This window comes from Plecotus auritus (genome assembly GCF_963455305.1).
Source record: "Plecotus auritus genome assembly, chromosome: 1".
Taxonomy (NCBI): Eukaryota; Metazoa; Chordata; class Mammalia; order Chiroptera; family Vespertilionidae; genus Plecotus; species Plecotus auritus.
The window spans coordinates 64,090,570-64,115,600 of NC_137770.1; the positions used below are offsets into that span (position 1 = coordinate 64,090,570).

The 25,031-nt window shown below is 39.3% G+C and overlaps 1 protein-coding gene and 1 pseudogene across 2 annotated transcripts in view; both read left to right on the forward strand.

The window, feature by feature from the left end:
* The window catches only part of ATP8B4 (ATPase phospholipid transporting 8B4 (putative)), a 187,395-nt gene that overhangs the window by 14,611 nt on the left and 147,753 nt on the right, over positions 1-25,031 (forward strand). Inside the window, exon 3 of the mRNA XM_080682656.1 lies at positions 8,593-8,651. Coding sequence (XP_080538782.1) covers positions 8,593-8,651 — 59 coding nt within the window. The remainder of the gene's footprint in view (positions 1-8,592; positions 8,652-25,031) is intronic.
* On the forward strand, positions 1,656-2,121 carry LOC308254113 (eukaryotic translation initiation factor 5A-1-like; annotated as a pseudogene). Its single transcript has one exon. The product of its transcript is annotated as a eukaryotic translation initiation factor 5A-1-like (transcript).

A 25,031-nucleotide genomic window follows, 5' to 3' on the forward strand; every position in this document is an offset into this window, starting at 1 on the left:
AATGCTCAATAAAAGTTAGCTCTTATCATCATCATCATCCTCATCATCCTCCTCATCATCATGTTGCAGTAAGTCTTAAGTCTCCAGTTATGAATCTATGCTTAGAAAGCTACATGCCACAAGCTTACTATATGAACATTTTACTGATTTTACTTGTAACTTGTATAATACAATTTATGTATACTGGAAGGAGAATGAATCCATAAAACATTTTACAGTTCTTTGAGAAGATATAGTAAACCTTGGGAGGCATAAAGTTCCCAATAAATCAAAATTTCCAACTTTCTGGACCTGATGTGCAAACTGGCTCAGTCGAGAGGAAAACAAACCCAAGGCCCTTTATTATTTATTTGAATCCCCTAACTCTGTTTCCAAGCATTTTTTTCCTGAGGATAAGAATAAAAAACATTGTGGCAAGATTTTCTTTTTTGCCTTGATTCTCCTTAGTTTGCTGCTTAAATGTCAGTAAGTCCCACCAGCTGCAGTCACCACTGGATTTCAATAGGAAACCCCGATTTGGGACACATCTTTTTCATTTGTATTAGAGTGTGTGCTTGGAGTCGAACCAGGAAATCTTGGAGACTGAACTCTTTTCTTCAAAGCTCTCTCCACTCATTGTTCTTTCCTCATGTCTTTAATGAATTGGTTTGGCTCCCAAGCACACAGGCCAGATTGTGAAGAATGAAAGAAAATTAAGAAAGGAAAAAGCTTAAGTTATTGATTTGGCTCAAGGGAATTTTTCTGAGATCTGACCCAACCCAAAAAGCCACCACCACCAACAAAACCCAAATGATACCCCATGTGTGGACATTCTTAGGGACATTCTTCAGCTTTTGGATGGGGACCCACCTTACTGAGCAAGTGTCAGTCCCTGCCATCAGGATTTTATACAGGGACCCCAATTTATCCATGGTGTTTCATCATTTCATGATTTTGGGGATCTAAAGCCAATTGCCTGAAGGCTGTCTCCTAAGTCACATTTGGTAAAGGACAAAATGCTCCGGTGTTGATTGAACAAAGAGTCATGTTTGCTAACTACAGACTCATAGTTGCTGCAATTACTCACAGGTCCAATGGAAGCCTCCTAAATCTTCCTCTTATCTTTGATCTTGTTAATAGAGCTGCTGCATTCACTAACTAGTCTTAGATACTAAGGTATTATGAATTGTTCACAGACAAACTAATAAAAAAGATGTAAATGACTAGTCTTCTCTTGCTTACTGGAAGTGGAAGCTGGGTAATATTTAATTTATTATGTTATGTGAGAGAAGAGCCCAAAGTAAGAGTTGGGTGTTGTCTTAAAGGACCTGGAGTAGAATCAATATGGGTTTGCCAGTTTCCACTAAAAATATTCAGAAAATTACTTCAGACCCTTTTGGGAAATAATATAACCAACTCTAAGACTGACTATCCATTTTTCAGCTATTTGCTATTAAAAAAAGTTTTCTGGTATTTTTATGTTTACAAAATACATTTTCTCACTTAATAATGGCAACACAAAGTGGCATTATTTTACGGAGGCACCATCGGTAAGGAGAGGTCATGAGTTTACATATGCTTACATGGATGATTTGGTGGAAGGAGATCTTGGGGCTCTTGCTTCAAGATTCAGGCCTCCATTGCATTTATACCAATTGGAATCAAAGCCTCTTAAAATGGCAGATGATTTGGATTTTGAGTCAGGAGATGCAGGGGCTCAGCTACCTTCCCAAAGCAGTGCTCAGTATTAGGTAAGAATGGCTTTATGGTGCTCAAAGGCCAGCCATGTGAGATTGTGGAGGTGTCCACCTCCAAGACTGGCAAGCATGGCCACGCCAAACTGTTGATATTGACATCTTTATTGAGAAGAAATATGAAGATATCTGCCTGTTAACTCATAATATGGATGTTCCCAACATAAAAAGGAATGATTTCCAGCTGATTGGCATCCAGGATGGGTATCTATCATGGCTCCAACACAGTGGGGTGGTGCCAGAGGACCTTAGACCTTGGCAAGGAGACTAAGCAGAAGCATGGAGCGGAGATCCCCATTACAGTGCTGTCTCCATGACAGAGGAGGCAGAGGCCCTGGCAAAATATCTGGCTCCCAGGCTGGTGGTGGGGCCAGTAGTGATCCTCTAGCCTGCAGAGGCTCCCTCCCCTAGCTTGGCCCAGCTCTGGCCTGGCCTTTAGCTGGACTCCTACACAACTTATTTGATGTTTTATCTTGGTCTTCCCTAAACCCCAAGTCTGCTGGGGAGCCCCTGTTCTTCACCCTGCTCCCTTGGCTAAGAGTGAGTGAGCCATGGTCTTGGTGAAGCTGCCCTCTTCTTCTCCCCTAGGACTACAACCCTAAAGGGGGAAAGGAGGCAGGTGCGGCTCCCCTGCCCCCCCCCCCCCAATTCATTCTGGAATCAGAAAACCATGGATTCTGGCAAATGGTCCTTGTGCTCTTCCCCACTCATCCCTGTCTTGTCCTTTGCTCCCCTGTAGCCGTTTACCCCAAGCACCACACCCACAGACTGGGAGCCAGCCTCCTCCCCATGCCTACGTCTCTCCACAAATCTCTTTAGCAAGAAAGAGAAGAGATGGAGAGGGAAGGGGCATCTGGGAGGACCTTGCCCCATAGGCTTCACACTTGGTTAAAATCAAACCTATATTCTCTTCCACTCCACTTTACTTTTTAAAATAAATATTTTTTCCTGTTGCATTTTCTTGAATAGTTATTTTAGAGATGGTCTTGTATATAAATACTCTTACATGACTAAATTTTTTTTATTGCTCCTTTACACTTGCTTATTTATTTGGGTATAGAATTCTAAGTTCAAAAAGATTTTTCCTTAAAACTGGAAGGCATCAGTCCAATGTCTTCTATCATCCTTGTTGCAGAAGAGAAATTTCATGGTCTGATTCTTATGTCTCTGGGACTAATCAATTTGTTTTTCTTCTGGAAGTTTTTAATGTTTTGTCTTTGTTTTTGGAACTCAAAATTTTATGCAGAACTGTGGGCCCATTTTCTTTCATCTTGATTGGCACTTGCTGACCCTTTCACTTTGAAGAGTTATGTCTGACTCTGGTGCAGGGAAATTTTCTTCTATTTATTTGAATATTTCCTCCCAGTCATTGTTTATGCTCCCTTCTCCTTAATTTTCTTCTCACATTTTCCTCCTCTTTGTCATTTTGGAATGTATTTTAGGAGTTTTCTTCAATATTATTTTACAGTTTGCCCATTGAACATTTTAACTTCCAAGAACTCTTTCTTGTTCTCTGTTCCAATCAGCTTATTCTTGTTTCATGGATGCCATGTCTTCTTGAATATCCTTCAAGGTACTAATGAGAATAAAAAAACAAAAACAAAAACAAAAAACAAAAACCAAACAACCCCCCTCCCCCACTTGTTTTTGTTATTATCTTCCACTTGGGTTCTTCCTTTTCCTTTGTGCTATAGGTTTGTCTTAGATTTCTGGTGACTTATGGTTGCTGGCTTGTATTTACAAATGGAAGACTGGATGGATTAGTGTAGTTGCAAAGGTCCTTATCCCTGCCAGCGCCCTCCTTTAAATAGAAAAGCCAGTGATGTAGCCAGTTCACAGAGAGGTGCTTCTTAGTCCATTCTGGCTGCTATAGCAGAATACCATAGACTTACTGGCTTACAAACAACATGCATTTATTTCTCACAGTTTGGAGTCTGGGAAGTCCAAGCTTAAGGCATCAGCAGATTTGGTGGCTGGTGAGGGTCTGCTTCCTTGTTTGTAGACAGCTATCTTCTTGCTGAGTTCTCACATGATGAAAGGAGCAAGGGAGCCTCTTACAAAAGACCTCTGACACCACTCATGAGGGCTTTACTCTCATGACCTACATACCTTCCAAAGTCCCTCCAATACATTGGGGGTTAAGTTTCAACATATGAATTTGGGGAGATATAAACCTTCAGTCTGTAGCACTGTGTGTTGTTCATTCAGCAATGTGGCAAACCCACAGCTGCCGCAGTGAGGCAGGCTTTCCAAGGCCTGGTCTGCTGTAGCTGACGTGGAGGTTCAGAACTGCTTCTCTCTTAGACCTGGCACCCAATCCTGGTTTCCTCCCCAGGCATGTTGCCTACTCCTTTAGTGGGCAGGGAAGGGGGTAACTTCCTTGCCCAACTGGCTTAATTATTCTGGTGATGCTCCAAAACTAAGGTGATCAGATAATTTATTTTCCAAACGAGGACACTTCTGAGATTAAAAGGGGACCCTATTATTTCACCAAGACAATAGGCATAAACTGGACTGTCACCCTAGCCATAGCACACTCTCAATCTTTGTATTTATTGACTAAATTTGGAATTTTTCTGGGCTTCATTGGAAAGACCCACTCTTCTAATTTTTTTGGTTAGAACTGTTCCTATCTTTTCCCCCCCAAACTTGATCCTTATTTCTATACTATTTTCTAGACTTTCTTTAAAATTTATGAAGCTTTACTAAACCCCACTCTTATTTTCGAGCACTGTTTTGTTTCTATTCTCTCTCTCTCTTTTTTTTTTTTAAAAAAAACCCCCATATTTTCTGTCATGTTAGTGGGACCTGTAAGGAAAGGGAGGTAGAAGGATATACTCAGTTTGCTATCTTGAACGGGAAGCTCTTTTACACCACTTTAAATATGTGCTGCGTCGCTTTATTGCATATCTGTGTGGTGTATCACTTTGCTCCTTTTGGGAACCAAATGCAGTGATAACAGTTGTTCAGCAGTGAGCTTACACTAGTGAATCATAAATCCCTTGGTGAATTCTTACCTTTTATTACTCTCACTTCTGGAAGGAAATCACGATGCCTATGAAAGATCAGGCATTAAGTCATTGAACCTCTGAGCAATTCTCAATGGGAGTTGTTTATGGGGGATTTCTTTTGAGCTTCCTCTTCTGGCAGGATATGAATTATTGCCAAGAAGCACCCACTGTCAGCACATGAAAGAATGTCAACTCCTGCAAAGACAATTCAGGCCTATCTTAGTCAGGTTAAAGGCTGAAAACTGTAGGGATTTAGAACCAAAGCCTTTACTTTGCAGAGCTCAGTGAAGGGTTGGAAAATCTTCTGCCAGGTTTAGGCATGAAAACTCAGTTCAGAAAGATAATACTTACTGGAAGTACAGAAGCAAAGATGAAGACTTAATAATAAGAATTTAGAAGCAAAAAGAAAACTTCCTGGCTCTAACAAGGTCTCATGGGACAAGAGCAATGTGGATACTCGGAAGAGGATCCACACTTCCCTAACACAGAAATTACTTCTTTGGCCACTTTGGGAAAGGGCTAATCTCAGCCCTTGGGGAGGGTGGTTACATGGAGACACTGGACAGGAGTCAAGATTCTGGTGTTTGGAGTGAGTAAAATTAGACGCAGAACTATAAAATTTTATACTTGGATATGCTTCATATAAATATGAAATAAAAAAATGATCATCATCTAAATGTATATGATCTGAACTAAAGCCAATTAATATGCAAATTAGCATATCCAATTTCTGATTTGCAGCTAAAGTTAATTTGTAAATTACCTATAGGATGCCAGTGGACCAGGGTAACCTTTGCCATGCAGAAGAGGCCCCGCACCCCCACCTTCCTAATATTAATACCCACTGTTTTCCTGTCAGCAGTTTTACTATATCTGAGTTAAGGTAGGGGTATATAAACAGGGGCATATATATAACTTTTAAAGCTTTTAAGTCCCCTCACCCTCCAAAATACTATTTTGAGCTTTGATAATTTTGCCCTTTGTTGGGGAATCAGCAAGAAAGAGGGGTTGATGCTTTTATAGCCAGAGTTCTTAACCTTGCGTCGGTTAAGAGGTTGCTTCCTGACGGGTTCTGGATTTCAGAGTTGTACACGATAGGGGAAAGGCCCTCAGGTGTCATCAGCTGTGGACATCAATCCAATGTTGTTCTTATCAGCAGTTAGGTAAGCTAGACAGGAAAACATGAACAATCATAGGGAACTGACTTCCTTAGTTGGGTAAGAAGGAAGCCATGTAAGTGGATGTCAAACAGACAAATACTCTTCAAATGGTAGAAACTCAACTGTAACCAAAGACAGGGTGTTATTTGTCAGGAGCATTTCTCAGAGGTGAACTTCATACTTGGAATTTGAGCCACAGGGGCTATAGAGACATTTAGATTCTCCTTGGACTTTTGGGAAAATGTAGTCAGTTCTTATAATTTATGGTACCTGGCATATAGAGGATGGGTGAGAAGATATGTTCCTTTCTTCCTTCCCTCCCTCTTCATCTCCTCATCTTTCTCATTTCCCTTCTATTTCCAGCTCTGCTTATATTTTCTTTCCTCTTGGTCTTCCTTTTCCCACCCCTAATATGTGCTTCTAAGTTACTTTCCACCTCCAGTCTTCTTTATCTCTTGTGTGTACCTACTCTAAATTCAGACTCTTATCCCTATTCCAATACTTTCTATCACCTGTCACTTATCCAGGCAGAGAGTTGTAAGATTCAGGTATTCACAGGTGAGATGGTCAAGTCATTAAACTATAAGAATCTAACATTGACATCTGGTGATTAGTTGGCCGACCTTCTTCCCATAGCTTTCATTATTCCCTCCTTACCCTTTGTCAACTCTGGACCCGGCAAACATGGAGCAAGAACTTGCTACCCTTACAAAAATATGCTCTGCTGTTGTTTCTGGGGCACTATCTTTTCCTGCTCTCTACAAATTTTAATTTCTGCACTATCATAATCTTTGGGGTTGTTTTCCTTTTATTTTGTTATTTGTACCTGTGTTTGCATTTGCTTTTAGGGGCTGTAGAGGTGTCCCGTGATAGTAGCCACAAAAATCAGGGCACCAGAGAAGAATATAGAAGGACTTTTCTGGAAGATACAGGTGATCTGGAATGAGGCAGAAGAGGAGTGCTAAGATTGCGTTCATGAGCCTTCGTTCATGAACCCCTCCATGGGCCCCTATGAGTGAGCCAAACCAGGGGCCTGCCCTTTAGGCCAAAGCTATGGAAAGCAAATAGATCTCTTTCTCAGAAAGACTGGAGGTGTGTTTCAGTTTGCCATCTGTTCAGTGCCCTGAGGGTGGTAGTCCCCTAGGAATGGAATTTCTGATTGTTACAGCCCCATGGGACCCAGGAACGAAAGCTCCCGTGGCCTCCAGAGCCAGGTGATCAAGGGGCATCCCCTGGGTGGCAGCTGCAGAAACCAAGTCACAAGACATAAAAACCAGGGCACCAGACATGTGTAGAAGCTCCCCTCCAGGAGATACTGGTGTTCTGGTGTGTGGCAGAGGTTAGTGCATGAAGATAGTGCCCACTGGTTGGAGTAAGGCAAAGGAAGATTGGAAAAAAAAAGAGGAAAGAAAAGGAAAAGAGAAAAAAGAAGAAAAGAAAACGGAAAAATAGGAGGAAAAGAAAAAGAAAAAATGGAGAAAACAAAGATGGCACCTGCTGGCTTTCGTAAGGCAGAGGGGGAACAGGAAGATGGGCCCGGCAGCCTCCCTCCTGGGGAGTATCCCAGCAGGCACCTCTCCTCAGGCCAGTGCTTTAAACCAGCAAGTGAGTCTTTTCACATCATCTGGGTACTTTCAAAGGGCTGCTTCTATGTTGGGCCCTGGGGTGGGTGAGTCTATGTGAGCCCTTTAAGAGCCACAGTCCTCAATTCTCTATAACACCTTCCTGGCATGGGTGTGAGCCCCGCTGGTCTTCAAAACCAGATGTTTTGGGGGCTTGTCTCCCAGGTGCCAGTCTTAAAAGTTGAGGGGCCCTGGTGTGGGGTTCGAACCCTTTGCTCTTCAAGGAGAAGTTCCAGTTTTGAGTTTTCTTCTGATTGTGGGTTGGTGTGGGTGTATGGTAAGATTGTGTCTCAGCCTCTCCTACCAGCTTTGATGTGGTTTGCCTGATGTAAAGGGGTTGCTCTCCCAGTTTTAGTTCATCCTCCCCCAGAGGAAATGTTTTCATATATAGCTGTAGATTCCGTGTGTTCATGGGAGAAGGTGAGTACGCAATCTTCCTATGTCACCATCTTAAGCCAGAACTCTGCATTTGCTTTCAGAAGAGGTTTTATTTTTGGCTACATACAGCTGAGGGCAGGTCTCAGTCTTCAGATGATGTGGAGTTTCCCTCAATAGCCTGGGTGGTTTACAAATAACACCTTTGACTCCATGACCATAATTATGGTCAGCAACTTTACTGGCTGTTTCAGGATGGTTTTGTTTAGCTATGTTATATTTTATGACTTTGTAGCAAAAAAGATAAAAAGAATAAAAAAAAAATCAAAAAACCCTTCCCAGAGTGGCATTTGATTTTCAGCAGCTCCTTCTCCTTTAGGAACTACTTGAAGTTAAGAGAAAGGGTCTTTGTGTAGCTGAAGTGTGTAGAAATTGGAGACACGTAATGTTTTACTTTATGGCTGGCATCAGAAAGACAATGAGAAACATTTCAACTTTCCATTTTTGGACTTTCCAATACATGTTCCAACATTTAGGCTGGAAAAAAAATCAATGCCCTTCAAATTTCAAAGGAAATAATTATTGTAACCTTGATGAAAATCAAAGTAACCTAAGAGATGTTAGTTTAATGAGTTATATGTTTCTTTGGGTTGAAAATTTAATTTCATACCTGATTTCTCTTTCTCTTTAGAAGTGGAGCGGATAGTAAAAGCTAATGACCGTGAATACAATGAAAAGTTCCAGTACGCAGTGAGTAAAATACTCATAGTACACTCATGCTGGGTAGGTCTTACCTTAAGGGCAGTAGGATTGATGCCTTCTAGAACTTTATGACTTCACTTGAAACTTTCTTTGTTAGCCCATTTTAATAGCAAGGTGTCATATCTATATCTATATCTATCTATATATAAAAGCCTAATATGCAAAGTGTCACCTTGGGAGTTCCACTGACTGGGAGTTTAATTGCTCGCTATGACATGCACTGACCACCAGGGGGCGGCACGGACTGAAGAAAGGTCCCAGCTGGCAGCCGGCAGCTGCTAGGGACCCTACCCGTGCATAAATTTCATACACTGGGCCTCTAGTGTTTCCATAAACACAGAACTTAGTAATATTTATACATTTATTTCTATTTTGCACCGAGTGGTTTTTTTTTTTATGATTATGCGAAGAAGATGAAATATCTTTCCCAAGAATTCATGCTTAGTCCACTTTGGTGCCCATTTGGACACTAGAATACACAGGAATAATATTAAATGGGTCTCTATGGTAGTACTTAATGATTGAAATGGTGGTAGTGGCTGATGTGTGATGAATGGCATTTGGAGGATTTTCTCTAAGCAACTCAGGCTGTATGTAGGAGAAAGTTCCCAGATCCTGAATGATTATATTTACTAAGTGAATGGTGAGAAAATGACTAGTTAAAATGTGTTCTTTAAGTTTGAACTTAACTATTTTTAAAAAACAGTTAAGGGTTTTCTTCATCTACATAAATATTTACTGAGTGTCTACTAACTGAATGGCACTGTTCTAGAAATTTGGGATACACTGGTGAACAACTTCATGAATTATATCATGGGCCCTCATAAAGATCTCCGCATCATTCTATGACTCAATGTAAATTGATACATGGAGTCTTTTATTAGCTCTAAAAAAGATAAAAGATAATTGGTAGAATTAATTCTGTAGGTGACATGTGGCCTATCCAATTGAGTACCAGCACATTAAAAAAAGAAAGTCTAAATTCAAAGCAGAGTTTGATGACTATTAAGGTGTAGAAATGTGTCAAAGGGAAAATTGTGGCAGTGTCTATCCAGGCACTAGCCAGAGTAGAGAGAAATTTGGCCAATGGAATATTTTTAGTACTTGCTTTTTTTTTATTTAGCATTTGATTTGTTTATTTCTCTGAGCATTCTATTGGTAGGTCTTTCCCATATATGGGGATGGATGCATTTGGTTAGTGCAGCTTAATAATATTAAATTTCAACAGAAGTAGCTAACAACCTCTCTTTTCTTATGCTGTGCTAATCACATAAACTGTGATTATAACTTAATGTTCACTGTAAGCTTCCTTACAGGGGGTTAGTACACTGTCTCTGTGACAGATTTCTCACTGTAAAGTCCTATATTGGCATTCTGATTTTATTCATCCATCTTGCAAACTTGGTTAAAGTAAGTCTGCCCTTGAGAGAAGGAATCACTCTCAGGAGGCAGATGAACATGCTTCTTAGCCTGAGAGAGGGAAGGACTATAATTTTTCATGGTGATTAATGTTTTGCTGTGTGACATCTAGTCATTTAGCCCTTCTGGCCATCACCAGAATTAGCCCCCTGCCTTTCTGTCCATGCTATAGCCAGTCCTTATACATAGATATTGATCCTTGAAAGTCTTGACCATCAAACCCTAAATCAGTGGTGTAGACATGTGTATATATTAAAACCTTTGGAAAAAACAGAAAATAGAAATATGGGATAACTGTGTATTTAAGTGCTTAGCTGCATTTATTTGTTTTCCAACATATAACAAGTGTTGTCATTCGGTAAGTAGAAACTCTATAAGGGAAGTCATATTTTATTTGCATTTTGTAAGATGGTACAGTCTTCTGTAGATATAGTTCTTTGTACTTAATTTATGAATATTTCAAATGTACAGAAAAGTACAGAAAATAATATGACACCTGTATGCCCACCACCAGGTTGAAGAGGTGTTAGTAATTTGTTGTGATTGCTTCAGATCTTTCTTTCTTTTAAAAGTAATAACATGCCAATGATACAGAGATGAGATGGTTTTCTTTTGAGCTTGCATCATACTGAAAAAAAGCACACAGATGTGTGGCTATGGCTGTGTTTTCTATTGGGTTTCCTAACAACAAGACAGTAGAACAGTTGACTTGGGTGGTGAATACACAATACAGTGTACAGATGATGTGTTATGGAATTATGTACTTGAAGCCTGTATAATTTTGTCACTCCAATAAATTTAATAAAAAGAAGAAAAAGACAATAGAACTGTATTTTGCAGCTGCATCAAATAAAACATGGCAGTTCAGTCACTGAGTTTGTTCTTACCAAGGAAAGAACAAAACCCATAATGGGCCAGCAAAACCAAGAATGACAACACAGGCTGAGTAAAGGGATCTGCAGTATAGAGAGGGGCAGATCTAATGACCACAACAATGGCTCAGAGAGGATGAACCAGGTCCTCCTAGAATGAGCATGGGTCCCCATTTCTAGCTATCAGTTGGAGGTTTCTTGATTTGGGAACTCTCAACAGCATGGTGGGTCATACATGAGTTGTGGGGCCTCTCTCAGTCTCAAATTTGGGATAATAAAAGTACTTATTTCATCTAGTTGTTGTAGGATTGAAGTAGAATAACACACAATTACCCTTTGAGCCAGTCTATGAAGATATGGGATTTGATTGTAAGGCTTTTAAATATCCCTTTAAAAAAAGCAGAATCCAGGCGCCTTTTGCTTATCTTTAAGGTATTACCCCAAATGGAAATGGATTTGAAGGACCCTAATTTATCCCAGGGAGAATGCCCATAATAATTGAAGAATTAATATTCCTACCTAAAGGCTGAAAAGGAAATAGGAATAAACTGAGACTTATTATGAAGAAGGTGAAAGGAGAAATGATAAAGGCCCCTCAATTGTAGTGGAAAGAGTATTTTGGGATAAGGTAGACCATAGTTTGAATCCTTTCTCTCTTATTTCCTAACTTGTGATCTTGATTTGTCTATTTCTCTGAGCATCAGAGTTATTTCTTGAAATGTGGAATTTTCCTCATAGGATTATTTACTGAGGGATCAAGTGAGATAATTTACATAAGATATTTGGTAATAGTAAGACTAGCTAACAGGTACTTACTGTGTACCTGTTAAAAATTTTATATGAATTTTTCTCTTAATCTTAACATGGCTGTGGGCAAGTACTCATAATAAATCTTAGATTCCCTGTAAAGCACTGGCTAAAGTAAGTTATCAGTGATAAGAATGTAAGGAAGATACTGAGAAATTGGCTAAAGTTGTAAACTTTTTGCAGCAGGTAACATGCTCCAAATTAGCAAATCTGTGATATTAAAGATATGAAAATTGCTGATAAATTATGCAGATGATGCAAGAATAGAGAAACAAATGTACCTAAAACAAGATTACTGATGATTGTGGTAGTAGCTATTTCACCTCCTTGCCCCACTAAATAAGCTATATGGAAGTGATAATAATTCAATGAGATACTTATCGATTATTTACTCAATAAAGCATTTGATGAGAAGATTTTCCTGAGGTTCTTAGTACATGTTAACAGTGATAATAATAAAATAAAGTTAGCGATGTTGATGATAAGAATAGCTTACACATATATAGTGATTACCATATGAAAGGCATGGTTCTAAGCACTCTACTATATTAAGCTTATTTAATCTCACAAGTCTATGAAGTGCTTCACTTTTATGTATGAAATAAGTGTCTCACTTTTATGTACGAAAACGTTGAGGCACAGAGATCTCACTTAAGTGGCTTGCTCAAAGTCACACACCAAATAATGGCTCCCATTCTCACAGTTGTGAGTCCAGCTGTGTACCAGGTGTTTTTCACATATTGCTAATCTTCCACCAAGCAGAGAGATGAAATGGGGCTTCATTTAGTAACTGAGGTCACATAGCTAAGAGGTGGCAAAGCTGGAATGTTAATTCATAGTGACCAGATTCCAAAGGTTTTTTTTCCCATGATACCAGGCTGTTCTTTTGACCAATCCTGAAAAACAATGAACAACAAAAATAAACAAATTAAAAGTCTCCCAAATCTCTGCTCCTTCCCTCACATACCTACTGGTAAAGTTTTTAAACTCTGGAGGCAAAGGCCGATAAAAGTGATATAAAATGTTACAAATGTGAGGCTAAGAATGACCTTAAATCTTATCCTTAGCATTTGTAGATGAGAACTTGGGAGAAAAATTTACACAAAGCTCAGATGGAATGGTGTGATTTCCACAAGCACTAAGCCTGGCCAAGAAAACTTTTCTCTTTGAAGGCCGAAGTAAGATATTTCAGTACCTAGAGAACCTTAATTTAACAACAAAGCCCAAAGTTTCAAAATACATTATAGGACATAGCACAGGCTTAAAAACTATTCAAAGTGCTTTCAAAAGGCAAAGCGTTTAGAATGTAAACAAAAGACAAGGTTAATGATTCTAAGTGAAATTAATTGGTGAGTTAGACATGATATTGTGAAAACTAGAAGGTAAAAAACATAAAATTACAAGAGGGATTTCAGACTGCCAAGATGTGTAAAACAAAGTAGGATTGGAGAGTGGATGGAGAGCAAGCCAAGTGCTAGAATTATTATTCTCATTAGAAAGGAGTTCAAAGGTTTCTTGGTTAATAATAGGAATGAATAATGGAAGTAATGAAAACAGTATTGTATTAAAATATGTTAATATTAAAAATGTTAGAGTGGGCCAAGCAGTCAGATTCATTATCCCTATTAAAAGGAGTTCAAAGTGAGTGGTAGTAGTGAAAATAGTTGTAGCTATATTAAAATGTGTTGATGTAAAAGAAAATAGTCTGAAAATGTATTAGATTAATTAGAGCTGTTTTCTGGCTTCATTCAAAAAGAAAGAAATGGTGTTAGAAATCATTGGTTTCCACTAGTTCTTGTTCTCTCTTTCTCACATAGGCACAGGCACATTCTACTCTCATTCAAATTCTTAATAGAATTTGAGAAGGGAGGTGAACTCATTTGAGTGATAAGAAAGTTATCCAGCCTCAAACTCAGAAACTTCAGTAAAGCTGAACACTTAATAACTTTTATCTGAGTGTATTTCATGCACAAAGGTAGATGTGAAGTTTCTAAAGATTTTCTTTTTCTTTTATCCCTTGAACTTAATTATTGATCCTATCCAGGAAGTGCACAGGTTTATGTGAGTTGGTGAAAAAATTTTTTTTAAAATATATATTTTATTGATTTTTTACAGAGAGGAAGGGAGGGGGATAGAGAGTTAGAAATATCAGTGAGAGAGAAACATCGATCAACTGCCTCCTGCACGCCCCCTACTGCGGATGTGCCTGCAACCAAGGTACACGCCCTTGACCGGAATCGAACCTGGGACTCTTCAGTCCGCAGGCCGATGCTCTATCCACTGAGCCAAACCGGTTAGGGTGAGCTGGTGAAAATTTAACCAAATAGTTTTCCATCCAAAAATTGAGATTCCAACACTTTAATTTATTCCTATTATCTTAGAATGTCTTATTGATATTGTGATTATTGGATGGAACCTGTAGCTGCACTTATGACCTTTGTGATTGATAGAACAATGACTATTGAGTTTTTCAGAGTGTTCACCCAGTGATACAACGTAGCTGACTCAGCAGATAGTGTGACAGTGACATCACCAAGACTCTCTTCTACATTTCCCTCCTATTTATTTAAATGGGACTTTGTATGTTTCAACAATCACTTTTATTTTCTCTTGACTCCACTAGAGTTGAGTAGAGAAATGTGTTCCACCATCATTCTGGGTCTGTGAGCTTGGATTGGACCTCTTTAGGCTCACGTTATGATAATGTGTTTCTCTAGGACCAGAGTGGCATAACAGTAAAACTGTATGTTCCTGTGTGTGTGCGTGAATTAATGATTGGTTGTCTTTTTTTTTTTTTATAGAACTAAAAATGATTTAAAAAAATGATATATTCACAATGTGCCTACTGTATGCCTAGCAATGTGTGTGTTTGTTGACTTACTTTCCAAAGTGGTTTTTGAGGCAATGTACAAAAAGAAGATAAAGCTCAAGGGAATAAAAATTCATGAGGAAACGAGGTGGGCCCTAAAGTGCATGTGTGGCGGCTAAAAATACATGGATACTTTTCCTCCTACCTCCTTACTCCTTCTGGCTGGGCCCATAACCAAACTAAGAGAAACAGATTAACAGGAGAACAAGTTTAATACATGCGTATGGGGAATTCACATAGACGTGATCATTCCATGAAAATTCCAAAGATAGTGAGGAAACAACATTGTGTATCTAAGACATTTTGGACAAAGAACAAAGAAGGGCGAAGCAGGTAATAGATTTCAGAAGTGAGAACGGGATATTTGCACACACATGGCAGGAAAATCTTTGCTAGGCAACTCAGAAACAGTGGGACACAGAGAGTATCTAGCTAACAGACACCCACCTGCCTGAATCCCTCATGTTTACCACACTTAATTCAGATTAGGCTAAGGCAGCATCCTAAGACCTCCTTCCTAAAGCAGATTTCTCTGTCTGAATCTTAGGCAAGAAAGGAGGAAGGGTCCAAGGTTCTTTTTTGAGTCCTTTGTTTCTTAACAAACTCTTAAAATCAATACCCCCCAAAGCATATTCAGGGTGGCAGAATATTGGTCCCTTCACACGTTAGCAGGCCCTATCTGCTTAGACTGGCAATGCGTTGAGCTACTGGGGTTATTAAGAGAAGGAGCAACCAGCTAACAGGGAAGAACTTGAACATAAGTAAGCATGAAAAGGCAATGCTAAATTCTGATTGTGTTAGGGAAATGAAGGCTCCAGGTGAGTGGAAGTGTTTGAGGAAGTGTTGCCAGAGGAAATGGGAAATGATTCCAGCCTTGTTTTTCTATTTACCACTAAAGTTAAGAAGGAGAGACCGCAAAGTCCTGGAGTCTAGGGCCTAATTGGTGGTGAGGTGTGTGTCATAGGAAATTATGGCTCAGATTATAGTATGTTAAAAAAAGAGCTTAAATACGAGGTAATAAGTTTTTAGGAGTTGAGGAGTCACAAAGTGAAAAGGGATTTTATTGCCCTCCAAATGAAATAGACAAATATTCAGATGGAAATGCCCAGGTAAATATGGAATGTAACTTGGGTGAAGTTAGAGCTGCAGATTAGAGATATCTGGAAGGAAGTTATTAAAGGTGGGAGAAAAGTAGAATTTGTTAAGCAGTGATGACTGAATTGTGGGGTGTTGGGGTGGAAGCTCTCAGTTAGTTAAAGACTGGGAGGGAAGGAGCCCAAGAAATGAGCAGAGAGCAGCAAGAATTGAGAACAAAGAGAAGCCAGTCGGATAAACACCTAGGGGAACGAGCCTCTCAGGAAACAGGGTTGGGTAGCCCTGTATCTGATGCTTGGTGCCCATGAGGTTAAGAACTAAGGAAAAACATCTTTAAGTCAGCAGGAAGCAACTGAAGAACCTCTAAAGAAAGCAGTTTTGATTTTTCTTTAAAAAGTTGGTATTTGGAAGTCAGAGGGCAGGAAGAAATGCAAGGAAGAAGAGAGGAGTGTAGAGTCCACTCAATTAAGAATCCTATCTAATAAAAGAGAAACATGCAAATTGACTGTACCTCCGCTACACCCACCAGCCAATCAGAGCGGATATGCAAATTAACCCAACCAAGATGGCGGTGGCCACAGAGCTGGAGCAAGCAGGAAGCTTGGGTTGCCCCTGGCGATGGAGGAAGCCAAGCTTCCCGCCCACCCTGGCTGGCCCTGGCCTCCGCTCAAGACTACAAAGTTTCAATTATAGAAGATAAATAAATCCCAGATACCTGCTTCCAGCCAGCCCTGGCCTCTACTCAAAGAGGCACTGAAAAAAAAAAAAGAAAAAGAGGAAAGGCTGGGAGCTTGGATCACTGGGGGTCATGGCCAGTCTGCAAACAGCCATCAGCCCCTCACCCAGGCTGGCCAGGCACCCCAGTGGGGACCCCCACCCTGAAGGGGCTGTGGCCAGCCTGCAAACAGCCCTCAGCCCCTCACCCAGGCTGGCCAGGCACCCCAGCGGGACCCCCCACCATGAAGGGGGTGTGGCCAACCTGAAAACGGCCCTCAGCCCCTCACCCAGGCTGGCCAGGCACTCCAGCAGGATCCCCACCCTGATCCAGGACACCCTTCAGGGCAAACCAGCCGGCCCCCACCCATGCACCAGGCCGCTATCTATACTAATAAAAGGGTAATATGCTAATTAGACTGGGAGACCTTCCAGGAGACCTTCTGGATGTTCTTCTGGACAAAGCCATGGTGGCGAGGCCGAGGTAGAGGCAGTTAGAGGCCAAGAGGGGAAGGCAGTTGTGGGTGATCAGGCCAGGATGGGACGGCAGTTGTGGGTGATCAGGCTGGTGGGAGGCGGGGCCATTGGGAGTAAGCAGACCAGCAGGGGGGCCAGTTGGGGGCGAGTAGGCCATCAGTGGGGGTCAGTTGGAGGTGATCAGGACAGCGGGGGGGGCAGTTTGGAGTGAGCAGGCCAGCAGGGGGGCAGTTGGGGGTGAGCAGGCCAGTGGGGAGGGAAGGTGGGGGCAAGCAGGCTAGCAGGGGAGGCAGTTGGGGGTGAGCAGGCTGGCACGGGGGACAGTTGGGGGTGATTAGGCTGGCGGGGTGGCATTTGGGGGCGAGCAGGCCGGCAGGCAGAGTGGTTAGGGGCAATCAGGCAGGCAGTCAGGCAGGTGAGCAGTTAGGAGCCAGCAGTCCCGGATTGCAAGAGGGATGTCTGACTGCTGGTTTAGGCCCAATCCCTGTAAACCGGCAGTAGGACATCCTTCGAGGGGTCCCAGATTGGAGACGGTGCAGGCCGGGCTGAGGAACACCCCCCACCCCCATGCACGAATTTCGTGCACCGGGCCACTAGTTTGTAATAAAAAGGAGGGAAATAGTATAGAAGCTTTCTGGCCCAGGGAAATGAAGCATTTTTGAATCACTCATCTCACATATTTTGCCTATCCAAGTACATAACGTCCATGGAAAGGTAAAAGTAAATATTTCCTTTGGGAGACTTTTGGGATATCCACATGCAGGGACACGTCCCAGTTCTGCTTTAATCCCCAGCCTGATGGGAACTCTGGGTTTCTCTTCCTTTTCTTCACGAGCTGCATGTGTAGTTGCACTGCCAACATGCGGCAGATCCTCACCAAAAGGCCTGATAACCAAGAGATTTACGCAACAACTGAATAGCTCAGATGACGACAAGCAGCGTGACAAGTTGGAATTAGGTTGTGGAAAGTGCCAGTAACTTGCATTAGTTGTGGGTTTCTGGTTGTTGGTTGTTGCTTTGTGTGTGTGTGTGTGTGTGTGTGTGTGTGTGTGTGTGTGTGTTGGGGCATTACCATAGTAACGGTGGCTTTTTAGCAAACATTGAAAATGCCTTCTGTTTTGCATGCTGTTATGTGAAAATTATTCTACGTTCTATATGACAGTTTTTATTTATCTTTTTGTAAATAATTTAGCTGTAGGAGAAAAGATAATTTTGGACATCTCTCCAATTCACTCTGGATTCAAAAGTTTAAAAGTATAAACATTTTATCTTTTTGACATCTGATTTATTTAAAGAGTGTTATTCTTTGGCTAAGCGGTTGCCCGATTCCTTGTTTTCTTAATTTGTTTGATCTGTTTTAATCTTTTGTTTTAGTTTCTGAATTCCTATTCCTAAATGTTCTAAAATGGCGCATTCAGATAGTTAAAAAATCCTGTGTTTTACCCCCTCTAAATTGTTATCTCATTCACAGCTTTATCATATTCAACAAATTCTTCTGTTGTGGGAATTTACAAACATAATCCTTGGTATTAAAGAAATCCAGCCATCTGAAAACTAGTTTCATAGGATCACAATTTAATTAATAAATTCCATATTTGGACTATTTCTGTATGGTCCAATAACTATTTTGACAAAGGACTTAATTCGCTATTTTCAGGAATTTGTCAACGTATTTGTCTCAATTTTCACAGCTGGTATGATGTCACTAGCATAATCCCCCTATTCCTCAATAGCCCTTTCATATAAAATTTTAACTCTATAGAGTTGGCAATGTTTAGGGAGGTATTGTAAGCAAAACACGTGTAGCAAATCCCTCATCTTAAGAAATCTGGATTCATGGAATTAGAGTTAGCACGGCCAGTTGCCAGTTCCCTTTATCCATAATTTCTTTTTATTATTATTTTTTTAAATATATTTTATTGATTTTTTACAGAGAGGAAGGGAGAGGGACAGAGAGCTAGAAACATCGATGAGAGAGAAACATCAATCAGCTGCCTCCTGCACACCCCCCACTGGAGATGTGGCCGCAACCAAGGTACATGCCCCTGACCGGAATCGAACCCGGGACCCTTCAGTCCGCAGGCCGACGCTTTATCCACTGAGCCAAACCGGTTTCGGCCATAATTTCTTTTTATACAGAATACCTGAGAACCAAATTTCACTCAAAGTAAATAGCTTTTTAAAATATATTTTCAGCTTTTGAATTTGGTGACACCTCTTCAGTTAAACTTGCTGGTTACCGATAACCACACCTAGGTCTGGAGTCTAACCTCAAAGGCCCGTCAGTGATGACTGCTTCCCAGTCAGGGAGGCCTTCTTGCTGTTACCTAGGTTTTTCGGGCATCTTTAGAACGTCTTATCGTTTATAGGCTGTCAATAGGTACTGTTTATCACATAACTAACTTTTGGGGCACGGGAACACACCAGAACTAAGAATTATTTTGTTTTACACTGTCTTTATACATATTAAAATCAAGAATCCTCTCTAGAATACATAGGCATCTTGTCTGAAATGCCTGTACTTCACCCAAACAGGCCAGAAATGAGGTGGGAGTGAAAACCTTCGAATAAGATGTGGGGGTGGAGGGTGAGGGCAAGGTTAGTCTGCATGTAGACATTAGCTTTTTATAAATATTGTAACTGGTGAGTATAAAGTAGAAAATAAATACAGTTATACATTTGTTCTCTAAATTGTTAAACTTTAAAAATATAATTGCTGCTAAAAATAGAGTGCTGTTACATGTGAGAAAAATTGGTGCCACTTTAAAAAAATGAGATCTTGGGCCATAAATGCAGCTGAACTAGATATAAACATTAGTTCACAAATTAATGCTGTCAAAGGAATGAGTAATTTAACCAATGACACTTCATTCTAAATGATGTGATGTGATCAAACACAATCACCCGGAATTTTTATATTTTTCTTTATAGAGGTTATGTATTTCTTTGTAGAGGTTATGTATTCTGTTTTTTTTTTTAAAGAGAACTTTTGAAAACCCATAGATTGACACTTTCTATCAATCCTCACTAGACTAAGATGACTGTCCTCAGTAATCTTGGAAGTTTCTTTAAATTACATACCACAGCAGAGAAACTGGATTGTTTTTGTATATAGCACTGTATCCACCTGAAATGCAGTCACAGTGTTTGTGTGTGTGTGTGTGTGTATCTTGTACATGACATTCTGAGAGTTAACAATGCATGAACTTATTTTATAAACTCTCAGACTATGTATTTGACTGATAAAACATGTACAGTACTAATGTCAGCCATATCTTAAAAGTGAGCCAATAAATATTATTGTATAATTTTCTTTGGAAAGAAACATTTGGACAAAGTAGTGCCACTCGAGTCAGGTTTTCTTCAGTGCCGTTTAGCAAACAACTGTCTTTAGTCTATGCAATTAGCAGAAATTTGTATAATGCAATGGAATATTTATTGTTGTCATACTTTAAATCTCAAACGAGGGGTTCTTCACTCTTCTTCTAGAACTCCATCTAGCAAAATTAGAGGAAGGGCCCTAAGGATTTATTTTTGTTCAGAGAAAAAGCCTACATTTTCAGGCAAAACAGATGGGTCTACTACAAATAATAAAACCTGTCTACTATCTCAACCCTCCAGAGAGGGCTGGGAATGTCATGTGTGCTTTCTGGGGGTTAGTTGGATAAAATTGGACAGCTACAATTTTCAGTCCCATGTGCCTCCTGAATAAAATTACGAGTTTGCAAATTGACTTGCAGACACAAAGCAGCAACTATCCTTCACGTTGTTGGGCTTTTTTTTCCTTTCTTTTTCTTGGTAAGCGGGAACATTTTCCAACCAGACTCATGCCATTTAGTTTTCCAGTGTTGATCACACAGTTGTATAAAGCATCAAACCTGAAGGGGGCTGATTGTTGTATATACTTGCATTTCTTTGCATGGTCTCATTTGAAATAATTGGTGTAAGAATCTTGACTTTTTTAATATTCAGAAACATCAAATAAAATGGAAATAAATTAAAAAGAAAGATAGTTAAAAAATCCAGCTAAACTAAACCTCCCAAGTGTTTCTTATTTACCTGTTCCAGGCTTGTGGTATTTCAGTATACCCATAACTGGTTTCATTTCATCTGCTTTGTGAAGTAAATTTCAAGTAAATCCACACAGATTTGGCTTATTTATTTATTTATTTTACTTGTACTTTCTTCATTGCAATGATATGAACTTTAAAAGTTTATAAGATATATATAATTGGAATTAGAAGAATTAATAAGCTAATTTTGATGTTAGAATTTTGGAGCTGTGTTATAGCATAGCTATAGTGAAATAGGTTTATACTAAGACTGAGAATGAAAAGATAGAGCAGGAAGAAAAGTAACTTCCTGTGTGAAGAGAGAATGACAAATGCAAATTTCCTGGTTGGCAAATGGATTATGAGAGTAATCCATAAATCAACCATGTGGATAAAGTTGGGCAAGTTCAGTAACAGTTGAGAGTTAACAGAAAAACCACCAACCCCAACGGTCCCAAGGTGGTTTTTATCTTGTTTTGTAATTTTCTTTACTGGACCAAATAGTTAGGTTCTGTGAATCATATTATTAAAAGATGGTAACTATCATATTTGACATTTTGTAGTTGAAAGATTAATCAGATGATTCATGTTAAAAAATGTAGCCTCAACATGTGCACCATTACAAAACCAGTACTCAGATTACTGTTGTATTTTATATCTGCCTTTCCATGCAGTTTCTTACAAAAGTGAGCTATTTAGGCATTAAATTTAAATTTGAAAACACTTTATAAATGATTCTAGGAGTTGATTAGGGGCCACATCTATAAATGTACTAGTATATACAGTAAGTGTGCAGGTAGGTAAGGTTGTCATTGTAAGAATGTGTGTACATCTTTGTAAGAATGTTCTGGCTTGAACAGGGAAGAACTAGTCTGAAAAATTAAGCAAAGGACAGTAATCAGATTCTTATATCCAGATCAGTGACCTATATCTACAGCTGCTGATCCCCTTGTCTTGCCTTCTCTAGCAGCCTTCATTGTCCTGCGTTTCATGCCTGCTTCTTGCTTGCAAGCTTTTAGAGCTGTGGCTGTCCAGGTGCAAAGTAGACTGTATTGCGGATGGTGACACCATTTTGCACCAATATTCCAAAAGTGCTGGGAAGAGAGTTGTTTTGTAGAGAACTTGACTGCCTTCTCTGGTGCTGTTAAGTTAGCCTCCGTTCATGATGCACTCTCAGTGCAGATTATCCTCTAAAGCAAGCATGTCAAACTCAAAGGCTAACATGGGCCAAGTAAACAAGGTGTGTGGGCTGCAAAAAACAAAAGCTTCAATTTTCATAGAAATGTAGGTTTATTTCGATAGGGACATGTTGAATACAAAGGGCTGAAATAAATGAGTAATCATTAACATAAAATAACAGAACATTTTAATAAAAATTAATATTTTTTCTTGAACATTAATTTACCAGACACTGAATAACTGCACAAATTAATAAGCATAATGCAAATAAACCTATTTTTCTTGTTCTCTGAAAGCAAAATATTTCCTGTTACGCATACCAAACAAGTCAGTCCAAGACTAATGACGTGGCTGGGCCGCAGAAATATTCATTGTGGGCCGAGCATTTGACATGCGTGCTCTAAATCTTTCCCATCCCCTTCTCTCTATAGAATTCTCACCAACTACCTATCTAGTCTGTGTATAGAGGAGGGGAACCACTGCCTCCCCAAGCGACCTTTTCCGTCTTTGGATAGTTTTGATTTTAAACAGTTTTTCTATCAATTGAGCCACATTAATCTTCTCTTGCTTTATTATCCGTTAATGTAGAATTTCTTCTGAGGCCAAAGCAGAGCCAACATGTCTCCTGTTTTACGTGACTTTTTGTTGTTGTTGTTGATAATTTGTATTTAAAATACCAAACTTGGGTTCACTGAGTAGACTAACTCCAGGACAATCACCTGCAATTCTCTTTCTTTTCAAAGAGCTTTAGCTTTTCTATAACCTCTTAACATGGCTTGCTCCAAAGTCAAACAATATTTTGGAAGTCATGTGACCAGCTTGAAGTAGAATTATTAATGCAGCCTAAAATGGCACTAGCATTTTGTTGATTTTTTGACTCTTATTAATCTCACATTAAATCTCATTTTCATCTGTATCTTACTTGTCATAGAACTTGGCACACAACAGGCACTTATTCTGTCATTAAATCTTTTTTTTTTTTAATATATTTTATTGATATTTCACAGAGAGGAAGGGAGAGAGATAGAGAGCTAGAAACATCGATGAGAGAGAAACATCGATCAGCTGCCTCCTGCACACCTCCCACTGGGGATGTGCCCGCAACCAAGGTACATGCCCTTGACCGGAATCGAACCTGGGACCCTTCAGTCCGCAGGCCGACGCTCTATCCACTGAGCCAAACCGGTTTCGGCTTAAATCTTTTTATTAACGTGTCACATGTGGACTTAATGAGCATGTCGTCTACATCTTCATTGATATCTGATTAAATGGGTCAATAGAATGAGAAGCTCTGGGGGAGGAGTTCAGGCATTTTTAAGCTCCCCAGGTGATTCTAGTGAGCAATCAGGATTAAGAATCACTGATGTAAGTTATTAATGAAAATATTGTGTACAACATAGTCAAAGACAGAGCCATGTGCCTCATCACTAGATACTTCCCTACAAGTTGCCACTGGGCCATTAATCATTTCATCCTATTGATTTAATGACTATACTTCCCAATTCTATAATTAACTTCTTGCTGCCAACCCATTTTTTTTTGTTTAAATATGTTATATTATATCTCTCTATCCTAAAAAGCAGAAGCCTTTTAAAAAATTAATGTATTACAGAACTGGTTTAGACAACTTCTATATTGAAGCAGAATGGTAGAATGAATAATTGAACTTTGAAGATTCCTTTCCAAGTCATGTTTCTATGATTTTTGCAAACCACTTAGTCCTATGTTGCGATATTTTAAACACTCTTGTAGACCAAACACCACAAAAATGCCGTTGTTCTAAGCAAGACATTTTTGAGGTTAGAAACACAAATGGACTGAACTTCTTCATGATGTTTTGCAGAGGAAGCAAACATTGTTCAGACTTTTCTAGGTGAGAAAATAAGCTAAAGGAGTGTGTGATTTTTTTCTTCTCCTTTACTCTCTGATAAAGTTAATAAACTGCATGTAGATATGGTGCTATAAAATGTGAAAGATTTATATTTATTCCAGTGCCTATCTTTCTTTGGCAAAGGTACTTCTCTAGGTATGTACTAGAAATTACTGGTTTGTATTGTGAATTACTAACAATTATATCAGCTCATATTCTGTTCTGATAAGTAGAATTGCTTTTCCACTATGTATTATTTTGTATTTTTTTCCAAATGGGTTTCTCTCTCTTGTATTGAATAAGTAGTAAGTGTTTATCATTTTGTTAAATGCCTTTAGAGACTTAAAAAAGCATAGAGATAGGTCTTCACCTCCTCAGAAACTTGCTATCCCTTTGGGATTTTGATATTATTTTATATGCATAAATGAAATGACAGTATAAGAATTTGTAATATTATGTATGAAAATGAGTGATGTTAAACTAGTAATTAACATTTTTACTATATTTGAATTTGAAGGACAATTTTTTAAGAAGAGATGAATTCTTTTCTTTAATTTGTTCAATTGGTTATATATATATATATATATATATATATATATATATATATATATGTTATTGTTGTTGTTGTTTAAAGTATTACATACTAGTATGTTTCCTTTTTTCCCCCATCAACCCCTACCCGGCTACTCCAACCCCCAATAAATATATATTTTTAATGGCGATAAATATCTTTGAAAAATATGAGTGGTAAACTATCATGTGCATGTATACAGTATAAAAATGATCTAACTGGAGTTGGAAACTCCACTCCACTTTTTTCCCCACTGCACTTGAATCCCTGTCTGGATTTGGGGAACCATTTCGTTACTCAAAAAGCCAAGTGCCAGTCACCTTAAGCCCATATAAACCTAAACTGACTGAATAAAATTATGAACTCACTCAAAAATACTTCTGGGATATATTGAAATGGAATGTTTTGGGTATAAAAGGCAGTTGAATCTTATATAAATCAAA